The 25331-nt window shown below is 41.9% G+C and overlaps 1 protein-coding gene across 2 annotated transcripts in view; it reads right to left on the reverse strand.

Moving 5' to 3' along the window:
• The window catches only part of CNTNAP5 (contactin associated protein family member 5), an 804456-nt gene that overhangs the window by 78670 nt on the left and 700455 nt on the right, over nt 1-25331 (reverse strand). For both annotated transcript variants that reach the window (XM_043576518.1, XM_043576517.1), the window contains exon 19: nt 22748-22972. In XM_043576518.1, the coding sequence (XP_043432453.1) occupies nt 22748-22972 (225 nt within the window). The remainder of the gene's footprint in view (nt 1-22747; nt 22973-25331) is intronic.

Here is a 25331-nt window from a genome sequence, read left to right on the forward strand (position 1 = left end):
CCCAGGGCACCACTACTAATCAGTGGGAGTTGCCATGAGAATCACCATCTCTGGACAAGATGATCTTTTAAATAATTGACATGACACAGGTTTTCTCATGCCAACGTTTACCAGATGCCAATACTGACTGATGCCTCTTCTGACTGTTCCGCCTTGGGCGCCCTTCAGAGTGAGCTTCTTGCTAACGAACCCCCTTCTCCTGCACACAATGGAGAAAACATTCGAGCAAACTGTGTCATCACAGCTTTTTGTTTATTCCTTTCAGTCAAACAGCCAACACCTGCCAGCAAGCATGCTACTTCCTGCTTGGGAATGCAGCAGGGGAATGAGCAGCAAACTGTTTCTGGAATTTTAGCAAGTGAATTGAAAATATCAAACAAAGATGAAAAAAAAAAAGGAATGATGACTCCCAGATGGTTCTGGGAAAGGGTATAGTCCCTTGTCTGAAAGAACATTAGAAGCTTCACTCTTTGCCACCCCCATGGTTCAGTCAACAACTACATCAGTAATAGTAATGATGACAACTCATCATTGGTTACTGAATACTTACTCTGCACTAGCCACTCTGTCTGGGACTTCACATACTGTACCCATCATTGCCATTGGCATATAGACTGCCTTCTAGGGTTGTGTTACTACAAATGGAGATGCTGTGATTCAGATGTGTTCAGAGACTTGTCCAAGGTCACCCAGCTAGGGAGTGTCAGTGCTGAGACTGATCCCTATGTCCACCTGTTTTGATATACTATACCACTTTTTAGTCTGATGGGGGCACCAAAGAACAATGTGAGCAGGAACTCTTGTTTTCCTTCTCTAGACTAGAGTTCACGGATTTGCAAAAAGTAGCATGGCTAGTTTGCTGTAAAGCCAGGGTTAAACCCAGATTCTTGGAAACCTTATTCTGCAACTCCTTCTGCATTTAATCTGTAGGGCACAGGGTTAGGGTGGTGACGGTCTTTGCCAAGGTGGGATGTGCGAAGGTGGCAAGGACAATGATAGTGCTAGGGCCTGCTGGTGAGTAGGGGGACACTAAGAATTTGATGCTGGTCAGTTTTAGAAAGTGACCCCCACACCAAACACAACAGCTCATCAATAGATGAGTGGTCTCTAAAGATCAATACGACAATGAAGCATACCAGTATCTTTTAGCACTTTATCTGGTGTCCGGGTAACTCTTCCAGAATCATCCCCCAAGAAGAGGTTGGTTCCAAGCTTACACTAGACCTGTGCTTATCAATTGTATATAGGGTGACCATATAATTGGTGTACTGGTGTACTGGGAACAACCCCAGACTACCCCAGTTATGAGGGTAAAATTATATAATTAACTCCCCTTTTTACTGTCAGAAGTTTCCTTACATTGATGACAAATCATTGGTTGCACCAATTACAGGATTTATGATAAAATATTGCATTTTCTTTTTTGAGTTACTTTTATTCTGCAAGATCATAAGCCCTCTGAGGATAGAAAGAAGGTTTTATGCACCTCTCTGTCCCTACAGTTCAGTACAATGCTGGGCACACATAGGTGTAGTTGGGGCTGAGTTTATACTGACTTGTTATTCAACATCATCCTCCTTAAGTTTCTGCTTAAGATGCACCTACTTCAATTTCTGCCAAAGATGTAGTTGGTTTTTTTTTCATTTTTGTTTTTGTTTTAATTTAAAATTTCTCTCAGCAGGCAAAATACGCACAGTTTAACAGAATATCTCAGGAAAGTTTCCCATATAAGCCAAGCCTTTTAGCAAATGCTCTAGAAGTAAGTGAACACAACATCTGCATTTGCTATATAAACACCACACATTCAAAGTGAAATGACTCAGAGTTTGCCTAGAAATCACTGGAGATGTTGATCTGTGCCTCTGATTTCATTGTCTGCAGCCTGTGACTTTTTGTTTGTTTGTTTTTTTAACTTGAAGCAAAGACTAAATAACTTTTGGATACAGAAATGCTTTTCAAAAATGGCAATAATGCATCCAGTTCAAAGGAACTACTGATCATATAATGTTTTTCCATGAACAAATCATGAGAAGGCCGCCATGTTGGTTCTTTAGATGATTTGTGTTCCATGAATACACAAGAATATGGCTATAATTGTTTGTTTAATAGATTGGGTAAAATTGCTCATAATGCTAGTCTCAAAAGATGAAGAAAAGAGTTAAAGAGATAATGTTGTAATGAAGGGAGGTGAAGGATTTTAATGGAAAAATAGAAATCAGGAGAATCAGAGGCTCTCCAAGATGGCTCTGCCTAAACCTCCCACACCAACCTAGCAGAGAAGAGGACTGGAGGCTGCAGGCAAATAAAGTTCTGAGAACCCATATTAGTCAGGAGGATGGGAGGCCTTATGAAATCCCAGTGCTACAGAGTATGAAACCAAGGACCATCCAGGAATAAAATCATAATCAAAAGTCAAGTAAATAATCAGTTATAACAGATGAAATGGCTGGATGATAATAAGACAGAAGCCAGGTCCTCTGCAGGCAGAGGAAACCCCAGAACATGAGGAGAAATCAGTAGGTCTAGAATGGGGCCTGAAAGCCTGCATTTCTTTCACAAGGTTCCTGGTGATAAGGAGAATGCTGGTCTGTGATCCCTACTTTTTGTGGTTGTTGTTTATTTTTGAGAGACAGGGTGCAAGCAGGGGAGGGGCAGAGAGAGAGACACACACAGAATCTGAAGCAGGCTCCAGTCTCCGAGATATCATCACAGAGCCCAACGGGGGGCTCGAACTGTGAACTGTGAGATCTTGACCTGAGTCAAAGTCAGACACTTAACCACCCAGGTGCCCCATGTGATCCACACTTTGAAGAGCAGGAGCCGGAAGACCTTCCTCAGGGTGCTACAGTGTAGCCCCAGAAGTAGGGCCAAACCATGGTTCTCAAGGGTGAGTGTATGTCAAAATCACCTGGATCACTTATTGAAATGCAGAAGCCTCAGCCCTGTACTCAGAAGTTAGGAGTCACTACGTCTAAGGCAGAGCCAATAATCTGCCTTTTCTGTTTTTTTTTAATTTAATTTTTAATGTAATTGTTTTATGTTTATTTATTTTTTGAGAGAGAGTGTGTGTGAACAGGGGAGGGGCAGAGGGAGAGGAAGACACAGAATCAGAAGCAGGCTCTAGGCTCTGAGCTGTCAGCACAGAGCCCAATGTGAGGCTCGAACCCATGAACCGCAATATCATGACCTGAGCTTAAGTTGGACGCTTAACCGACTGAGCCACCCAGGTGCCCCAATAAGCTACATTTCCAAGAAGTTCCCAGGCAATGCTGGTGCTACTGGGCCAGGGACCACACCTTGAGAAATACTACTATAAAGACCCTCAGACTCTCCTAAGTTTTAGGGAGGCAATGTTAAATATAAAACCAATCCATTTCTTACTTTTTGAAAATAAAGCACACACACACACACACACACACACACACACACAAATCTAACGTGGGAGTTGTACATTGCACCATGTTCTGGAGATGGTACCTTAAGGCAGTGGTTTTCAAAGTGTGGTCCCTAGACCAATACCCTCAGCATCACCTGGGAATCTGCTAAAAATAGAATTCTGTAGGCCCCATTGTAGACATAACAAACCAGAGATTCTCAGAGTGGGACCCATCAGTGTGTGCTTTAAGGAGGCCCGCGGGTGGCTTTGATACCCACTGAAGTTGGACAGGCATTACCTTAGGATGAAAGAAAATGCTGGTGGGAGAAAGAGATGTAGATAGGTGTCCAAATCACTGGGCTGGAGATCAGATAACCTGAGAGCTACACCAAGCTCTGTTGCTCAGTCTCATGCATCTACACATACCACTTCAGCTTTCTGTGCCTCTATTTGCTTACCTATAAACGGAGTGGACCCACAGCCTTTCTGACTTATTCAGGTATTAAGGTAGGTTGTATGAGTGTCTCCAAATACAGATTTGTATTTCCTGTAAAGAACTTAGACACCCTTGCCTGTGGCCATGAGACTGGTGTTGCCCTGGTTCGTATTGGGCTCGACTATCTGACTTGCTTTGGCCAAAGTGCCTATGAGCAGAAGCTTTAGGAAGCAGTGCATGTTTCCACAAGGATGCTTGCTTTGCCCCTCTACCATAGAAGAGAGAGTCCTAAATAGAACTATGGATTCAACCTGGGCCTCCCAATGAGATGGCACATGGAGGAAAATCACAGAAGCTGAGCCACAGCCAGAGAGAAATCATGTGGACATTTTTCCTTGTGAGTCACTAAGATTTGGGTTGCGTCTGTTGTGACAGTAAGATTAACGTGGGTATCGTGGACAGATGAGAAGACATAATGCACATAAAAACCTACTGAATAAATTTGAGGGGCCACCATATTTCTGGGGAGGATTTCAAAGACTGAAAACAAGAAGCCAGGCAATTTAGGGGCAGCCCTGATGGGATTTTCCTAACTGTGCCTCTTTAATGAGATTGCCTACCTTTGGTTTTCTCTCTCTCTCCTTTGTGTCTTGTTCACTCTCCCTCTTCCCCCTCCTATCTCTCCTACCTTCCATGCATTTTCACTTTGGTTTTCTCCTTACTTCCCTAGCTGATGTGAAGAGTAGGGCTGGGGATGAAACAGAGAGAGAGGGCAGACATTCCCCTCCTGGTTCCTAATCAGGTCTTGATTTAGATATCATTCCAGAGAAGAAAATCATTATTCTCCCAAAGAATGATAAGATCAGCCCAAAGCACTGGAATATTGATTCTAAATGGATACAATTACCCAATTATTAGGATGGTGAGATCACTAATTCTCAATTTTTAAAAATGCCTCAAACACTTGAAATCACGTTTACCTTCTGGGTAAACAAACAAATGGACTAAGGTCTTAATAGAAGTTATAGTAGCAACAGCTTGACTCTAGGTGTGTAACAGGACAGAGGCATGTGAATGATGTGTGATGTGTACTAACGGAGCTTCTAGGACTTTGTCTAGACCCAGCCCATTTCTACACTGGGGAGAACCTTCTCCCTTCTGGGTAATTCTATCAGTTTACAAATCAACAGTCATGTTGTTCTAAGGCCCTAAGTTGATATGCAATTACACCTCCCAAGCTAACATCCCTACAGGAGAGGCCTAATAAGTAAGATAGAGCCTATATAGGAAAAGCATGGGGACCAGGAAAAGAAACGTCAAGAAAAGGACACTTGATAAGTATGCAACTTTATGGGGTGAACTACCACGGGTAGAAAAGCTTGTGGAACATGTAGACTGGTGGTGTGGATTTTTCCTTGCTATTCTTCTTTTGTCCCTCATTCTGATTCTGAATTGTTTTGTTTTTTTTTTTTACTTTTTCTTTTTTAAATTAATTAAATTTTTTTATTTTATTATAATAATAATTATTATTAATTATTATTTACTCTTTTGCTCTTATGGCTTCCTGTGCTTGCTTCATTTCTGCTTTTATTTATTTCCCTTAATTCGGTAGTGTCTAGTCTGGTTTTTAAATTTAGCCTTGAAGCTAGAGGATTTAATCATTCAAACAAATCTCAATTCATCAGATCGTACTGACCAACTATTACTTTAAAGTCAACTTTAACTCTATCCTTGGTCGAATGCTGATTTAAGTGAGTGTTCCATTAACAGCATCATCAACTGTGTACTGATTTTTCTTTAAAAAGACAAGTGTGATGAAACTCTGGTGACAGACGATTAAAATCTCCCACAAATCTCAGGTCACTGGGTTCTAACAGGCCCATACTGCCATTTTATTAATTAGGAATTTTACCAATAGAAAACAGGAACCCCCAGTGGTGATGTTGGGGAGCTAATGTGGCTAATGTAAAAGCTTAAGTAAGCTTTCAATCATTCAATCAAGTAATAATTTAGTGACTGTGTACAATGGGCTGAGCTTCATTCTGGATGCCGGAGATACAAAAGACAAACTTTGTGATCTCCAGAGCTTATGTTCTGGTTTTGATGACAGGCAACAAACAAATATATAATATGTATAATAAGATGATGAAGGAACACTTAGCAGTGTAGAAGGCAGAGAGAGAGAAGTAGGGCCTGACTTGCAGACAGGGTGGGCCTTCTACTGCAGCCTGTCATCTAGGAAGGACTCTAAGGTCAGATGCCACTCACAGGGCCTAAATGAAACTGAGCCATTCATCAACAATGCCGTCAGTTCAGGAGACTGACTATTCCATCACTGCAGAGTGCCCTCGGTTCCCCTGATGATCACTATTCCCACCCCAAAGTTAACCATTATTATTTCTCCTAGCAGAGATTACTTCTTCACGTTTTTAAAATTCATAAACATTGAAATCATAGAGATACACTTTTTTTTATATTTGGTTTCTTTCAACACTAAATTTGTGAAATTCACCAGTTGTGTTTGATGCACATTTGTCATTCTTTCTTATTGCTTTGAGTGAATATATAAAAGTACCTAGTTTTTAATGCCCCCCCACCAAGACTAGAAATGTGGTAGGCAGACCCCAAGATGGGCCACATGTCCAACCCTTGAGTGTAGGTGAGGACCCGTGATTTGCTTTTAGCAAATAGCTGGCAAAGGTGATGAGATATCTTTTCTGGGATTCTATGTTGCGATACATCCATTTATGTAACTGCTGGTGTTCCCTTACTGGCTTGCAGAAGTAAGCTATGAGGGGCTATAGAGAGTTCCATGTGGCCAGGACCTGTCAGTGCCTTTAGGAGCTGAGAGCAAGGTGCGGTGAACAGCCAGCAAGAAACTGGGATCTTCATCCTAAAACCTCAAGGAACTGAGCTCTGCCAACAGCCTGAGGAAGCTTAAAGCAGTTCTTTCCCTGGTGGAGAACCTTGTAAGACCACAGCCCACCTACGAGACTCTGAGCAGAAGACCAGATACACTGTGCTGCACTCCTGGCCCAAGGAAATAGTGAGATAAGAAATGTGCGCTCTTCTGAGCCACTAACTTGGAAATAGAACTGAAAACTAATATAAGAACCCAGATCTCTGGCTTTCTCACACAGCGACTTTTATTCCTTTGTGTTGCTTCAGGTAAAAGAAAAATCTTATAAACAACTCAACATTCTTTCTCCGTAATCCATTTTCAACAATAACCAAATGTGGCAAATGCAAATCATGAAGCACATTAGTTGTGGTTCAATCATTTTCAATCTACAGTGGTCCGTCCCTTACCTTTAAAAAGCCATTTATTAATTGGTCAGACACAAATGAGAAATCGAGTGGAAGCAGCTAAGGTTGGCCATCTCGGGGCATTTCCTGGGAAGAATGATCTTAGAGGAGGAAAAGAAGAAAAGAAAACGGGGGTGGTATATTTTCAAGATGCTATTTTCAGCGTGTATTTCCCACAGATGCATCTTAAGTACTTTGGAGCAATGCCAACCAGGGTGCAATGCAGATATAAGTCAATATCATTACAACACAGGCACTTAACAGGAAGACATAACTGATGCAATTCACCTGCTCGCACGAGAAGAAAGCTCGCCCGTTCTGGGGGAATAAGTTTCCGATACCCCGTTTCTATTCCTTTTCACTTGCGTCCTTGATTTATTGCCTTTGCCCAGCTTCAGCATGACAAAGGCTCCAGCTTTCAGCACAGAATGATATTCCAGACTCCACTAAATATATTTGTAAGACAAGGGCAGCCAACAAAATTAAACTGCCGGCACAAAGACCGGCTGTTATTTAAAGCTAGAGAGAGATTACGGGGGATTATTACTTTATCAAAAAATATTTCAGCTACGAACCCAGTGCTTATTTCTCCAGTACTTTGACTGTGTGCTAATTCATCTCCCACCTTGCACGGATTTAGTCTTTCATTGCCAATTTATTGGAAAGCTTGACAAATGTCGGTGGCCTATGGTACAGGACACCCAGGCTTACTTAGTTATTGCTACAGAGAGCTGGAAATCGGGACCTTCAAAGGGGATTTACGTGTGCTGTGTCTTTGATTTTTATTGTCGCGCTTTCATTTCTTTGAACCATCAGGCATTTCATCTTTAATCTCGTTTGTCTTTTAGGGGCCCCACCTAAGGATGGCGACACAAACAATCAAAATCCGACAGCAGCAGTACCATTATGGAGCTGATGACTTGGTCCTGGTTTTTCATCTACGGTTTTTAAATGCAGTATTTTATCTGTTTCAAATTGTCTCTCTTTTACGATACCTTTCCTCGGCCCCTTCGTATACCTTGAGAAGAAAAATACGTATCAAAATTAGAGATAAGAGGCTAAGAGAAATCCATTTTTATTATCTGCTATTTCTTAAGGTTTTTCGCTCATTTTAGCTTCATGCTTTTAAGTAAAGTCGTTATCCAATTTAATTTATTCTCCTTGATTCTTAGCTGCACTTTAGTGCACCATAAAGATATGACAGTGAACTCTTTTGAAGATGAACCATTAGAATATGCCTCTAAAAAGGCTCTTTTGCTTGAAAAAAATGTGCCCTGTTTTCATTAAAAGCTCTCAAGATTTCACACGGAAAATCTTATCTATAGTGGCAAAGTATATAGCGGCCCCCGAATGGTGCTAGGCCTGTGCTGAGCCCTTGAATGACTGTGATAGCTGTGGATCCAACAAGTTAACAGAGACTGTGACAGTTTCTGTAACAGACTGCTGCAGAAACCCATTAGAAGGGTACTTAACATAGTCTTTGGGAGGGAACCAGAATGCTTCCCAGAAGTGACATTACACTTAGCCTCGAAGAAATGAGAATTTGCCAACAAAGAGGAGAAGATGGGGAAGGAAAGAATGATTCAAGTAAAGGTACAAGATGTATAAAGGCCCAGAGGTGAAACAGCGTGATGCATTCAACCATGGGGACATAATTCAATATGGGGAAAGGGGACAGTGGGGTGTGAGAATAAGAAGAATTAGAACTTCACAGGAAAGCAAGACCTAGGGTTGAACAGAGTTTGGAACTTAGCCCAAGGGCAGTCGGAGAGATCAGAAATGAGTGACATGAATATATTTGAATTTTAAAAAAGATCAGCCTGGTCAGAATAGAGAAGGGATTAAATGGACACAGGCCTGGAGGCTGGGAGAAGTATTTGGATACTGTTGCAGTAATTTGATTCTGAGATTAGGGTGGCCAGAGCTTAGATGACCATAGTGTGAGCATACAAAGTTGACAGATATAAGAGACCGGGGAAGTAAATGCAATGCGATGCAAGAAGGTTGAGTAAAGCTTGGTGATTGATGCAGGGGGGTAAGCGGGGTAGGAAAGAGGAAGTCATGGGTGAAGCGTGTCTCTGGTTGGGTGAATAGAGAGCACTTCTTTGAGAAAGGGAAGACTCATGCAAGGGAAGATCTACCTGTGTGCATGTGTATGTACATGCAGGCATGTGCGTGTCTCTATGTGTGTGCGTGTGCATATGTGTGTACACATGTCTGGGTGTGTGCGTATGTGTCTATATGTGTGCGGTATGTGTCTGTGTGTATTGCATGTGTGTTGGGAGGTGGGGTTAATGTGGAGCTTCAGGTGTCTATGGGATAGCCAATTAAAGATGCCCTCCTCAAGCAGCTGGGACAATTTTCGTAAAGGCGTGAAGATCTACATAATCCCTAAAGTCATGAAAATGGATGACATCTCAGTGCAAGTGTATCCTTCATCCAAGAAAAAGCTGGAACTGCCACAGGAAAGCCAACATGTAAAGGGCAGGTTGAGGATGCAGTATCCACACAGAAGGTTGAGAAGAGGTAGCCAACACCATAACATGTTGTAGCAAACCCACAGAAGGTAAGGCCTGAAAGAGATCTGGTGATGAGGCCGCCTCTTAGTGGTCTTGGCATGGGCCATTTCAATAAAGTGTGCTTAACTGTTAAGAAAAGTAAAACCATTTGTTATACTGAATATTTCCAATTAAATTATGTCACTCATTTATTCTTCCATCCACTCATTATAGGACTTAATTCACTAATTGAAAACATGGAAATAGGGCATGGACTCAACTGTGTAGATAATCATCTAAGGAGCCTTCAACCAATATCCTTTACATATTTATATGTGCTTATATGTATTTACTAGAGGGGGGAGAACTAGTTTTCTATTAACAAAACATTCAAGCAATGGATTTATTCATGCATTTAATTACTGTTTATGAAAATAATACTTTTTAAAAGTCAAATAGTATAGAAAGACTTAACAAGAGACAGCAACTCCGGGCCCACACTTTCCTACTCTGGGCCCTCCTCCTCCTGTGTAGTGAGTTTTAGTTCTATTGGTTTTCTTGTTATTTTATTTCAACTTTATTTTATTAAATATATTGCTATTTTTTGATTTATTAATTTAAATATTATATGTTGCCTTCCCACAATGACAGATGAGGAATTACCTTTCTTGGACCCAGTCACATATGGCTCCAATTTTGGATAATTTACAATTTTGCTTAGGTTGGTTTTCAAAGTCCACATCTTTGTGTCTGATGTCAGTATCACCCTTTGCTGGTATCTTTCACTTGCGTATTTTCTCTAAGAGCCACTCTCCAAAAGCCCTCTGTCAGTATACCTTATTCAAGACCAGGTTTTCTCAGCCTCAAAGGTACGGATATTCTGGTCCAGATAATTCTTTGTGTGCAGTCATGGGGGGGGGGGCAGGGGGAAGGGAGGCTGTCCTCGGTCTTTAAAATATTTAGCAGCATCCTTCACTTCTATCCACTACATACCAGTAGCACTTCTCATCTTGACAACTAAGAATGTCTCCAGATATCACCAAATGTCCCCTGGGGGGATGCAAATATGCCCAGTTGAGAACCATGGGTCTGGACTGGCTGGTCACTAGGACTTCTGCATATTTGTTATCCTGAAATTACCTTGCTTGTTCTGTGGTGGGTGACGTTTCCTGGAGCCCATACCATTCTTTTTTAAATATGTCTTTCTTTGGGTGAAGTACATTGTAGCAGGAAGCCTCTATCATGGTCCCATGGGTTCCTGCCTCCTAGTCGTCACACCTTCATGTGACCTCCTCTCACATCATCAGCAGGGGCCCCTGCTGAATTCAGGTTCTGAAAAGAGTCCATTCTCTGTCTTAGGTACTCTCTCTTTTATGTATTTCTCTCTCCCTTTCTCTCTGTCTTTATCTCTTTTTCTCAACTTCTTGCCATCCCTTATCACTTTCTCTTGACTGACATGCTGTCTGTGAAGCCCTATGGAAAAGTCAAGAACAAATAACTGAAAGCCCCTGTCAACAGTGACAAGACAGAGCTAGGAAGCAGATTATCCAGTCCCTTTGGACTACTGCAGGCCAAGGGGTGTGACCTCATGAGAGACCATGAGCCAGGGACATCCAACTAAGCCAATTCCAGATTCCTTGACCTCTCACAGAACTGTATAAAGGGGTACATTTTTGCTGTTATAAAGTGTTAAATTTGGGGGTGTTTTATTTATACAGCCTTAGATAACTAATACATGCATATCAAGTAGCATTTTTTTAATGTATATTTATTTTTGAAGGAGAGAGAGACAGAGTGTGAGCAGGGGAGGGGCAGAGAGAGAGAGAGGATGACACAGAATCTGAAGCAGGCTCCAGGCTCTGAGCTGTCAGCACAGAGCCCGATGAGGGGCTCGAACTCACAGACCATGAGATGATGGCCTGAGCCGAAGTCAGACACCTAACCGACTGAGCTACCCAGGTGCCCCGTATCTTAAGGTGTTTAGGGAGTCTTAAACAATGACTTGGAATACCTCTTCTCTTTTATGTATGAAATTGTTTGCATTGCTCCCTCACACAGGACTAATAATTTGACTAAGTATAGCATTCCAGTTTGAACACCATTTTCCCTTAGGCTTGTGAAGATGGTTTTCCAACATCTTCAAACTTCCAGTGGTTTTGTTAAGAGATTCTTTGCTAGCTCGAGTCTGATACTGTCTTTAGCAAAATTAGGGTTGCCTTTGCTTTGGTGTGTGTCTTCTGGGCTGGAGAGGGAAGCAAACTTTTACAGCCGATTTCTTTCATTCTATAAAGTATTTTTCACTACATCTTTGCTAATGTTCTCTCCTCCTCTATTCTCCCTTTCTGTAATTCCTTTTACGTAGTGAACATTATGTTTTGCTCTCTAATTTCCTCTTTTGTCTTCATATTGTCCACATTTCTGTATTTTTGTCCAACTCTCTGGGAGATTTCCCAAATGTTATCTTCCAATTTCTAGAATGTTCACAATTTGCTACATTTCTGAGAGTTCTTTCTTATTGTTTTACAGTTTCATTTTAAAGCATCATGTTCTTGTTTCATGGATTTATATATTCTCCTATCTCTCTGAAATACTAGATTTTGAATGCTTCTTCCCCCTCTTGCATTATCCCTGTTTTCTCCACTTATCTGTGTTTATTTACCTGATCCTTCTCTTTCATCTTGGAGGTTTTATGGAAATGTCTGATGGTTGTGGTAAGTCATGGTCATCTGTTCACAATTGTGACTCAGAACTGCATACTGGATTGAAGATTCCATGTGCACGGGCTGAGTGTGTCAACAGGTGGGATTCTCTGATAAGTGACCATATCGGTAAATCATTCCTTTCAATGAGGACATCCCTAAAATTCTAGTTATCCACATATTTTTATTTTATTAGTTTTATTTATTTATTATGAGAGAGAGAGAGAGAGAGAGAGAGAGAGAGAGAGAGAACATGTGTGAGTAGGGAGAGGGACAGAGAGAGACAGAGAGAAAATCCCAAGCAAGCTCCACATGCTGTCAGCACAAAGCCCAATGTGGGGTTCAAAGCCATGAATCATTATATCATGACCTGAGCTCAAATCAAGATTCAGATGTTTAATCAACAGAGCCACTCAGGTGCCCCATCACATATATTTTTCATGGGTCCCGTTCAGTTCCTCGGTAGGGAAACCCTCTCATATCCTGCATGAAGAGAGAAAGGCTTCACTGTAAGAGCTCTTGGAAAAAGGGACAAATGAGGCCCCAGGTGTACAAAATGCCATGTCATTTCTCTCTTTAACCCTGTCTCTTGCTCTCACCCTCAGCTTTAGAAACTCTTGTTCAATTTCTATATGCTACCAAATGTCTGGTCTTCCCAAGGAACTTATCTTCCCAGATAAGGAAACTGGATTAAGGTCAACAGTTCCCTGCAAAAACTTCTCGTTTTCTCCTGACTTCACGCCTCATGCCAGAATCCATGGTGTGCAGAACGGCCAGGCCTCAGCCTGTCCCATGACCCCTTCCCATTACCATGCCTTCATAGTGACCTGGACCAAGCCAGCTTTCCTCCTCCATTGCTGTTCATCTTTTAAAAATGTATTCATATCTCTTACCCATCCTAAGCTCTATTCTGTTCTCTTTGTTTTTTTAAGTTCCTATCTTTATTTTTAATTTTTAAATTTGCTTATGTAATTGTAGAGGAGTCTAAGAAGAGAACAACAATAAACTTGTGCATCTATCCTCATGTTTACATAAAAGCATGCATTTATTATATGGGATTTTCCTGAACCATAAAAATTCTGTTGAGCCCTATTAATTACATTAAGATCACTTATTCCGAGAAACACACACTTACCCATGTGCTCTTTATGTCACATGACTATGACTGTCAAATTTAGCTGGCTGGTCTTACTGCAGGAGCTCTAGCTGTACTGGGCAACTCGCATCACAGAATTTGGCATCAATAAAGAATGCTGGTTTATTTGTTTGTTTGTTTGTTTGTTTCCACTAGAGAGTCCTGTGGAAGTCAGGTGCATCAAAGTACAATTTGCCAAACAGAAGGAGCTATCTGGCACCCCTTCCACCAGCAGTGTATTTCCAAATATCCCACGGGGCTGTCCTCCGTCTCTACTGTGCCATCCTTTCTGTCTGGCCCATCATTTAAACAGAGTTTTGGAAGCACCACAGGGAGTGAATATGGCATTCCTGACACAGCACGCTCCCTCCACAAAAGTGAAAGCAAACACCAGAGAGAAAACAGCAGGTTCCATTTTGAGTCGTGCCCAGAACAATGAGAGGTCACAGAACAGAGCGGAACAGTTCACAGGCTAAAAAGAGACCAGCGGGGTTTGATTTTCAGCCTCACTGGTTCAATGCTGTGTCTTCTCGGACAAGTTACTTAATGTTTCCGTGCCTAAGTTTCTTCATCTGTAAAATGGGAAATGTTAGTACTAACTCCACAGCCGTTGTGAAACGGATTAAATGAACTAATTGTAAGACTAAAATCACTAAAACTACCTCTTGGCACACATTAAGCACTTGGCAAGAATTAGCTGCTATCAGTTGCTTTTGGGCCGGGAGATCATGGAAGGTCTCCAGTGGGTGGTGTTAGAAATTGACTGGACTCCTCATAAGGCTGAAACCCTGCTCACCATGTCTCCAGTGCAGCTTTATAATAGGGGATTGGATTTCCAGGACCCTCATTTCTAAACTTTGAGAGGATAAGTTACTTATTAAAGTGGAAACACATCTCCAATAACTCTGAATGAAGAGAAATAATGATAATCCAAAGCCTACTTGCTTCACAAAAGGTAATTAACTGCACAGAGAACTGAATAAACCCAGAGCTTGGGCTTTCTGCTGACTGTTTCACATCTCAAGATGTAAGTATTTACAGATCAAGTACTCTAAGAAGAATAAAAACATGTCTTTTCTCTGAGAAAAGCTTTCTTCACACAGACTTCAACTACTTTCTTAATCCTTAAGCCCCTAATTAGAGTTCTAGTCCAAAAGCTAACCATCCAGTTCCCCGGTCTCTCCAGCCCTGGCTTTAAAAAAATCAAGGTGGCTCAATCACCAGCCAGCGCTTTGCTCTGTTTTATAATAACCCTTCTTTGTATTTATCCCCAGATCTTTAATCTGAGTTCCTTCAAACCTTTTACTACAGGATTTTATTAATCCTCAACAACACTGCTGTGCAACCCTTGACCAATACAATTATCCCAAATTTACAGATGAAGAAACTAAGGCACCAAGCGCACGCCTTTTCTCTTTTTACAAACAATGAAGCACAAGACCAGATAATAATTCTCTGGATTCTCACAGTACAGTTGTAAGCAACCAGCCTTGCTGGAAAAAAATAAACAGTTGCTCAATTCTTGGAAAATTTCTAAAAAGGTTTTTAAACGGGGAAAGTACAGAGATCTCAAAGGGCCGCAGAAAATAAAATAAAAGAATGCCAGCTCCCCAGAGCCCCAGTGCCCAAACAACCCTGCCTCTCAGAAGTATGTCACAGGTGACAGAATGGAATCTCAGGAAAAACAGAATTAAGCATGCTAATAATTTATATTCATGCCCATATTTACTTGGATCATGATGGACTGAGAAGAAGTGTCCTCTGTCCCCCAATAGCCCCACTGTCATCTCATGGACTCTGGGGGACGTCCCCAACACTTGCAAGACATAATTCAATCCAAGAATACCAAAGCCAACTCTTTGCTGAGTACTCTGCTGGATGCTGACCTTACAAAGATGAATTGTACCTGGAACCCAATGTCGAGAATCTCCCCAATTCAATGACACCATATTTGTTCTATTATGAGCACCTTGGACAGCATCTAGCACATGGGAGCTGTTGTGAACTGAATGGATGTGTCCCCCTCAATTCCATAGTTGAAGCCCTAATCCCCAGTGGGACTGTATTTGGAAAGAGAGCCTGTAGGAATGTCATTGCAGTTAAATGAGCTTCTAACGGTGGGACTTTGATCCAATAGGATGAGTGTCCTTTTCAGAACACACTCCCTTTCTCTCTCAGGCACATAATACTAAGGAAAGGCCATGTGAACTCACAGTAAGAAAGGAGCCACCTACAACTCAATGAGGCAGCTCTCACCAGACACCAACCCGGCTGGTGCATTGATCTCAGACTTCCAGTCTTCAGAACTGTGAGAAAATAAATTTCTGTAGATTAAACCACTCAGTCTGTGGTATTTTGTTGTGGCAGCCCTGGCAGATAAATGGAGGAGGTATTAAATAAATGTTTGCAGAGTTAATTGCATTTTGTATTTTTGGTTACCCTTAATTCCATACTAGTCTTTGATTATTGCTCTTTATGCAGGGGCTTAGAGCATTGACTCAGTAGCTCTGTTCTTCTTGTTTTGGCTTCCTCGATGCTGGCACTTGCCATCCAGCCAACTCCACAGCCAGGGTGTGAGGTGGGCGTTTCCAAGAGTTTGACTATGTCCCTCAGTTGTATCTTGCTGGGCCTGGTCATACAGTGAGTCCTGTGAATATGTCCTGATTTTCAGTTATTTTATGTCTGTCTGCCTGTCTGTTTATCTTTATTTCAGAAACATCAGACAAGTTCCCCAAATGTCTAGTTCAGAGGGTACCTGAGAAAGCCATTCTTAAAGTTTTCTTTTTCTTTTTTTTTCTTTTTGGTTTTCATACTTGTGTATATCAAAAGCAAATGCCTGTACCTAATGACAGGAGCTAAGATGCAGGCTGGAGACCCTCTGCCTCATCTTTCTCCTTCCTCAGGGTAATGTCCCCCTCCTCCACCATTAGATGCTCTGCCTCTAAGCAATGGGCGATTTTCATGTCCTTTTCGGATGAAATTTTAATCCCTGTTATCCCGAATCCCACCTTCAACATTCATGTTCTGCCCACCCAAGCATGCAAATAATTCATATTATGATTATCAATAAGAAAATACAATGTGTTTTGTACTTTACAGTGTATGAAGCACATCTTCTTACATTTTCTCATTTGAGCTTTGTCTTAGCCTGATCAAACTGCTATAACAAAATACTGTAGACCAGGTAGACCAACCAGCAGGAATGTATTTTCTCACAGTTCTGGATGGCAGCAAGATCAAGGTGACAGCCAGTTTAGTCGCTGGTGAAGACTTTCCTCCTGGTTTGCAGATGGCCACCTTCTCACTGTGTCCTCACATGGCAGAGAGAGACAGAGACAGACAGAAAACTCTGCTGCCTCGTCTTTTAAGGACACTAACCATAGCAGATTGGGGCTCTCCCCTTCTAACCTAAATTAACCTTAACTTCCTTCTCACTCAAAATACAAGGAATTGGGGCTTCAACATATGGATTTTAGAAGGACACAATCTTTTTTTTTTCTAATTTTTTAATGTTTATTTTTGAAAGAGAGAGACAGAGCATGAGTGGGAGAGGGGCAGAGAGAGAGGGAGACACAGAATCCAAAGCAGGCTCCAGGCTCTGAGCTGTCAGCACAGAGCCCGATGTATGGCTCAAACACATGAGTCATGAGATCGTGACCTGAGCTGAAGTCAGACGCTTAACCCACTGAGCCACCCAGGCACTCTGAAGGACACAATCTTCATGGACTTATGAGCATACCACAAAATAAGAAATCTACAACATTGGGCTGCCTGGGTGGCTCAGTCAGCTAAGCCCCCGACTCTTGATTTTGGTTCAGGTCACGGGATCAAGCCCTCATCGGGCTCCATGCTGAGCATGGAACCTGATTGAGATTCTTTCCCTGCCTGTCTGTCTCCCCTGCTTGCATACTATCTCACTCTCAAAATAATTAATAAACATTTAAAAAAGAGGGAGAGAGAGAAATCCACAACAAGGGAGAGAAGAAAAATAAGAAAGATGACCTAGATCCAGTTTTATTCATCATACCTCTATTTCTTCTCTCAGACCCCCACCTTGGTCAGTGGATTAACTGTCTGATATTAGAGATGCCATTTGTGCCTGCCCATATCTTTGACTTTCCTCTAAGAGGACACGAGGAGGAGGGATTCTTGACTGCCCTCTCAAGGTCATGGTGTGGCATAACCACATTAGTCTGAAATGGAGGAGAGCTGCCCAGCAGGACCTGGCTGGTATGTCCTCCCAGCAAGAGATTATTGGAAAGCCCAGAAATGATGGAAATGCACCAACCAAAACAGTCCTGCAGATATCAAAAGACTTTTGGGAATCTGAAGTTCAAAAGCAGCAAAGTGTTGCTTAACATAAGCCAGAGACTGAAGTGGTCACGGTCATGCTTTTGGAGGTATGCTTTTCTCAGGCTGTTTATTGGGGCTCCTGCTACTCTGAGGTACTCAGGTATATGCTGGTGTCACAAAGGGAGTGGTAGGAGGCAGAACTAAACTTTGAAAGTCTTCCACAAGAAAGCAGTGAGAAGCTGAGAGTAGTCTAGGGTCAAGCCAGCCCTGGCCAGCAGCTGTTGAAGTCTGTACTTTGAAGATGCCCCCTCTCTGGATTCCTCCTTATCCCTGTCTCCCTTGAGTCAGTCTGTTCAAAATGTAAAATGTCCGGGTTCATCATTATTCCCTCCAAGGTGTGTGCAATCACAAATGCAGACAGTGAATCCTTATGAATGTATATGTTAAAAAAAAAAGTTGATAAAAAGGAAATGTTGAGGCAAAGTCAGACAAACCGTTTGGTGCTGGAGGGCAGCAGAACAGCCACCAGGGGAAGGTGACCTGGGGCCCTGTTTGGATGTTGTACTCAAATGATTTCACCATAGATTGATGGCCTTAGACTTAGCACATATTCTCAATTTGATTTTTTTTTATTTTTACTATCAAGGGACCAAGAAGGACACGCAATGAAAGAGTAGAAAGGGGAAATGATTGGGGGGAAAAACATATATATATATATATACATATATATATATATATGTTTCACATGCAATGGAAATAAAATGGAGACAATGAGAAACAATCAAAGAAACCTCTCATTTTATTAAACAATGATCTAATGTCTGCCTAGAAAACACTTCTCTTTCATGGCCCAACTCAAGGCTCACTATCTCCAAGAAGCCTTTTGTCACCCTCCTTCCCTCATTCTATCTGGAACAGACTCTACCCCACATCTGTGGCACATTGTTTTCCTTGTTTGTTGTGCCTCTGTCCCCAGACTAGATCCTGGAAGGCAGAACAGGATCCTGTCTGAATCTGTCTCTCCTGTACATAAAATAGTGCCTGCTCCCTGATAGATGCTCTGTGAATATTTATCAAATGACAAGTTTGAAGAACTCCATAGAACTGTGCAGGAGGTACAGCCATCCTTCAGTGAAATGCTGTGGAATTGAAATGTACACTCCCATTACCTTCTCTGGACCCTTTCCTCCTTCATCCGCCCCTTCTCTCCCAGCTGCCATTTCTCTGAGAAGTGGCCTTCTGCCCAAAGCTCCAGCCCATCAGACCACAAACACCCTCACTCTCCTAAGGTCTCCCTAAACCCAAATGCCTCCTTTTCTTTCTCTAATCTTCCATCCAAGAAATGAAAATTCTTTTCTTCCTTTAGAAAAAAGGATGTGTTTTCATTCGAAAAGACAGCAGCGGCTTAACCTGAATAAGTCTCTGGTTGGCGAAACTTCAAGAAAAATGATGAAGGGCATAGGAAGGATTCCAAATGTGCCAACCAAACCCCCGCCAGGGGGAGACTCAGAAGCATGACTTGGAGTCCCACTGCTCTTCTCTCCTCCGGCCCGAACACCCATATTAAATAGATTTGCAAGCCAAGGATTTTGTTCAGTATTTACACAGTTTATCCACCTGTCTCCACTCCCTGGCTTCTTAACTCACAGTACTGAAACGGGGGCCATTTTGTACGACATGGCCGTGGGCATTTTCTTCCTCCTGGGAAGAACAAAAAGGACTCCTTTTAACAATGATCTTCTCATCATGATTTCCACCAGATTCCCAGAGGGGTCTTAAATCAAAGAAAGGTGAAGAAACCTGTACTAACAGAAAACGCTTAACTTCATCGCAGAGAGGTGTGAGTCAGTCTTATAAAACCTTTCCACAGAAAGACTATCCCTAGTTAACCCTTTCCTGCCTTTGTTCACTTAATTCTTTTTTTTTATAAGCTGTAGGTATTCTTACCATTAGTATTTTTGGAAGTTATATTTCTCACTGAAGTCTATCAAAGTCTTAGTAAAAGTATCCCTAGCTCCTCACTAAGCAGGGTCCCCATTTGACTCCCTGGAAGTTAGGTCAGCGGCCTGATACCGTGAGCATACTGGGAACAAGTTGTACCAATACCAAGTTTTGTTTCCTCATAGAAGTATTTCAAAGGCTGCAAACACGGCCCCAGCAGAAAGAAATATAAATGTAAGACTACACAGGAAGGGAACAGAGAATAACAAAATCTCAGACTTGGAAAGGAACTCAGAAGTTATTTTTCTCCCTCATCCACTGCCAGAATTATTCTTATGGTTTCTCCAACAAATTGTCATTTAATTACTGTCTGAAGACCTCTGATGGCAAGGGATTCACTCTTGCTCAAGGCATTTGCCCTATTATATAACCCCTGAATTCCTAGGAGATTCATTCTCAAAGTTAGACAATATCTAACTTGTAGTTAGGTTCCCTGAGAAATCTGGACAACTTCATTCCCTCATGTACCTGGACTGTCCATCAAAAACTGTAAGGCAGTTTCGAGTCTTTTTCCTTATGGTGTTTAGACAGCACTGCATCCTGTTTATTTTTCTTGCTCTCCACAGTTCCTGATACTGTGCAGTGGGGAATGGGTGGAAGAATTAATGAATGGGGATATATCTCAGCTGTGTCTCTGTAGGACAAGGAGACGGCAGGAAGTGCCCAGGGTCCTAAATCATGGACTGTCCAGTGTGACAAGAGTTCCTACAGCAATGGGGGAGGTGGTTCTGAAGCAGTGAAGAGAGTGGGGGCATTCCATGACTAGTCCCTGCCTGGCCACTCATCTCTCTTGAAGCCTGAACTTTTAGTCTCTCCCTGAGACCTAAGCTTAAAGCAAACAAACAAACAAAAAAACAAGGCACAAGTATCTCCTTGCAATTACCCAGGGCTTAAAGAACATAAATGCCCATAGGGTCCAGTAGAGCTTTCACGGAAGTGAGGCTTTAGAGTTTAAGAAAATAAGTGATCAGACAGAATTCAAGCATGCCCTCCTAATGAAATAAATTCAATTTATTTAAAGCACATTGTTTCAAAAAATAAATTAACACTCTTCATTTAGAGCTTACGGTTAAGGACATAAAGTATGCTACCAGACTCCAGGAGGGAAGACTGAATTATAGCTCTTTTACTTACTTGCTGTGAGATTTTAAGCAAGTTATTTAATCTCTGTATGCCTTAGTTGCTGGAACTATGAGATTAATACCGCCAATCACATTGGATTATCGTAAGAATTAAGAGCTGTGTACATTAATTGGAATGGTGTCCAGAATGTGTGTGTGTGTGGAGAGAGAGAAGGAGAGTATGTGGCGTAGTATTTATGTAATCAGATATACTTATTCCTGTTACGCACTGTCTATATCCACAGATACAACCTGGCAGGTACAAATGGGACATGGAACCACACATAAGAGATGCTTTGCAGAAAACTTGCACCTCACTGCTCTATAACTAACTTACTGTAGTCTAGCCACATCACAGCAGGATCGTCTAGCTTAGAGGAAAGATGGCGGGGCTGATTATCAGGAGATCTGGCCTCTGGTCTCAGCCGTGTCCTGAGTTATCTGCCTGGCCTAAGTTAATCAGTTAATCTATGCCTCAGCATCCTCAGCCAGCCTTATTCACCTCACAGAGACATTATGGGGGCAAAGTTTAAGAACTGACATGTTAATATAATGGTTCTAATCATACAAAGGTCTGCTGACTAATAAGAGGTCTAAAAACCCATAATGGTTCTTTTCTGTCTTACAGGCTCTTCAAGATCAGATAGCCTTGGAGTGGTCAGTCACCACCCAGGCTCTCTCTCTCTCTCTTTTTTTCTTCCCTTGCATTTGCTCATAGAATAAAATTGTCAGTGGGACGCTGTCATTCTTAATGTACTTCAGGCCTGATTCAACTCGCTCGCCCACCAGGTTTGATCTTTGTGTGAGGCTCACACATCATTCTTTACTTTCAGTGTCATAAATCGTCAGAAAGCAAGATGAAGCAAAGAAGAAGACCTCCTACCACTCTCCGACTTCCAAAAAAAAAAAAGTAGAGCAAGAGAAATCGGTCTAAGGTCGAGAGTGGTCAGAGTATGGCTGCATATTCCAATGGCCTTCTATGGCCTCAGCACAGTCCATCCCAGGGATGATTCTAAAGCCCAGCCTCCTCTCATTACATTGGCAGATTCCAAGAGGAGAAAGAACATTTTCTTAATCATGGGAATGTGTTCTTTGAGATCAGACTACTGGGATGGCCACATCTTTGCCCTCATGACCAGTTCTAATACTTGTTCCATCCCCTAGGATTCTGATCTCACATGATCTTGACCAGGACCACAAGTCCTGCTCAGTGCTGGCTGGAATTACGTAGTGAGAAAACCTGACTTCTCCTAAGCACTGTCAGACTTGGTGTCCTTCAACATCCCTTGCATCAAGTGCGTTCCAGCCCCTATACCCTTCTAACCTTTGCAGATTCCATTTTGTGTACATTCTCTTCAAAGTCTGATCCTCAGCACCAAGCCCCGTATTTCACAATGTTTTGACTCACATCTACAACTTCTCTTCAAGACCTAAGCAATCGACTTCCAGGCATACGGCCTGCATTTATGCCAGTTGTTTTAACGGCCACCAGTAAAGGAGACTGCAGCAAAGATGACACGATATATGTGATGAGTGTCCTTCCGAAATTCAGATATGCTTATGATCTTCTCCTTTGCACTTAATGGACTCCAGCACAGAATAAATAATAAAGAATTACTGCGACACAGTTGAGGCAAATTAAAGTCAAAGCATTTGAGACTTCAGCAATGAATTGACACTGGCCCTGAATACCAATTGCAAGTCATAAAGGTAAAGTACAATCAAGGCTTTGGCTGGAGCTCTGGCATTAAGCTGCCCAGGTGGGACCAAATTTAAGTTGAAATTCTGCAGTATTTTGGAGGGCATGCACTGTCCTGGAGGGCATGCACTGTCCCTCAGCCCAACAGGACACTTCGCCAGGCTTCATGCTGTCAGTACTCACCATTCCTGCAGAGCAGGACGGCCAGGGAATCCTGAGAAGATGAATTGATGTAGAGCAAGAGGCTGGGCGCCTGAGCTGTCACAAAGCTAAATGCAATATTTTCCTTGGATGGAGCCGCATCTGTGTAAATCGCCGAGGATGAGAGGCTTATATTTTTGGTCACCGGGTAGGGTTCTTGAAACATATAAGTAACTGAAGTGCCAGCCTCAAAAACAGCAGAAACCTCTGAAACATAGAAGAGGGGAACGCACACATTGCCACATTTAGTCGATTATTCAGGCTAGCAATAACTGTTTATTGTTTGCTAAGCAACAAGCACTATGTGAGGTTTTTTTTTTTACCTGAATTATACAATATGCTTCCCACAATAAGTTCGAAGTGGCAGAAGTCATTACTCTTATTTACAAATGAGAAACACGAGGCTGCAGAGGTTAAGCACCTTGAACAAGGTTGCATAGCTTTAAAAAAGAGAGCTGAGATTTGTAACCTGGAGTTTAGTTCCAGCTTAACATACATTTGCAGTATAACTACCATGTGCCAGGCGGATTTCTCGAGAAGCAAAGATAAACCGTCCCTGCCGCCAGCACCGTAGTGATAAATTTTATTGCGACCTTCCTCGTTTCAAAACTGAGGTTCTAACTGTTCCAGCTAGTGCTTTTCTGGTGTGTTAGGAGGATTGTGAGTGGGTTCTAAGTTACTGAGAATAGGACACTGGAGGAGGCTCTGCAGTAACCCTCTACGGTGTTGGATAAAACGTGAGGATCCATGGAAACAGAAGAGAGAGAATCCATGGAACTAGTAGAAAAGGCATGGGTATTCAACCCCTGGACTCCATTTTTTGGGATGTCTAGGAATTGACATTCGAGTCCAAAAAGAGCCAAGACTTGAGCAAACAGGGCTTCCTATGGGAAACAATTCCTATAGCATCGCACATTGGATGGAGTTCTGCCGCCACCATGGAGAAAGGCAGCATCTACAAATTTATGACATTCAATTAGCAGGAATGTGCAAGTCACCCACATTCCCTCTATAATATGCTTACTCCAACTGTTACCACTTTAGTTTGGTGGAACTGGCACAGGATTTGGCTTCAGCCCTGGGTCTGGGCTGGATCAATTTCATACTAGCCGTGTGGTCCCAGGCAAGCTAGTGAATCCTGTGGAGACTGTTTTGGCATCTGGTGGATGGGAAGCGTAACACTTACGTCAACTATATTTCTCAGTGGATAAATGAGATACTGTGTGTAGAGCGCTTCTAACAGTTAGCCACTACAGTGTGAACTTACAGACTTTCCATATTAGAAGAGACTTCAACCTGAACCCATCCCAATTTCCTTCACAAACTATCTGTTTATTGACTGCATACCCAACCCAATGCCTAAATATTTTCTTTCTTTTTTTAAATTTTCATGTGTATTTGTTTATTTTTGAGAGAGACAAAGCACAAGAAGGGGAAGGGCAGAGAGACAGGGAGAGAGAGAATCCCAAGCAGTCTCGGCCTTGTCAGCATAGAGCCCCATGCGGGGCTCAAACTCACGAACCCCAGTGAGATAATGACCTGAGCCGAAACCAAGGGTCAGATGCCACACTGACTGAGACAACCCAGGTGCCCTGAGATATTCTTTTCTTTCAATCAAGGCTGCTCGTAAGTTCTCTTTCAATGTTACTGCTATAGAGTAATATACTATCAAGGCACAGAGGAAAGGTTCCTTTTAGAACAACATAGCTCAGATCTTGCAGCAAACCTTTACCATAAAGATAGCACAATAAACATGAACCCATATTGGCGTGATTGATTTCTTTTTTTTCCTGAATGATATGTGGAATTCACCTAATTCTCCATGAAATTTCTTGATTGAGTTGGTGGCACCTAGAACATAATCAAACCTGGCTTTCCCTTCCTAATTTCATTGCAAATTTGTTCTACCTTTGTGAAAATTCTATAACAGTCTGTAACAGTGCCAAAAAATTAAAGTTGCATATTTATGCATATTGGTGGCAGATTGGGAATACCAGTTCATTTTGACTAAAGGTTCAGAGAAAGTGTTCTGCATTTATCATTCAGGTTACAACATCCGTACTCCTGATTACAAAGATATGCAGCAGAGACTTGTGACAGAGAGGATTCCGGTTAATCATCAGCTTGATTCAAGCACTTTCCTTGAGTGAATTTCCTTGGGGACGCTTGGCCTGCATTTTGAGCTACTATCTCCTCGTTAACAGAATAATGGCTTTTATTTGATGTTGTGTGTGTGTTCAAATATAACTATAATTCAGAGCATTCTGTTATGAATAGCATATTAGATGTGGGCATATACAGATTTCATTTTTTTCCTTATACTTAGGACAGGAAATTACAATGTAAAGCATTTTTAAACTAGAAGTGTCTTACCAAATTTCTGTCTTCCCTTCTCCCCTAACCCCAGATCTAATTATTCTTAATGTTTAATTATTTTAATGTTTAATATTTAGATACTGTCACTTTCAACATAAAACTTCCTTCAGCAAAACACTGGATTCTATTATTCTCTAAGTTTCTTGTATTTTATAGTCTAAGATTTTAAGCTCCCTGAGTGATTTATCTG

The sequence above is a fragment of the Prionailurus bengalensis genome, chromosome C1, assembly GCF_016509475.1.
Source record: "Prionailurus bengalensis isolate Pbe53 chromosome C1, Fcat_Pben_1.1_paternal_pri, whole genome shotgun sequence".
NCBI lineage: Eukaryota > Metazoa > Chordata > Mammalia > Carnivora > Felidae > Prionailurus > Prionailurus bengalensis.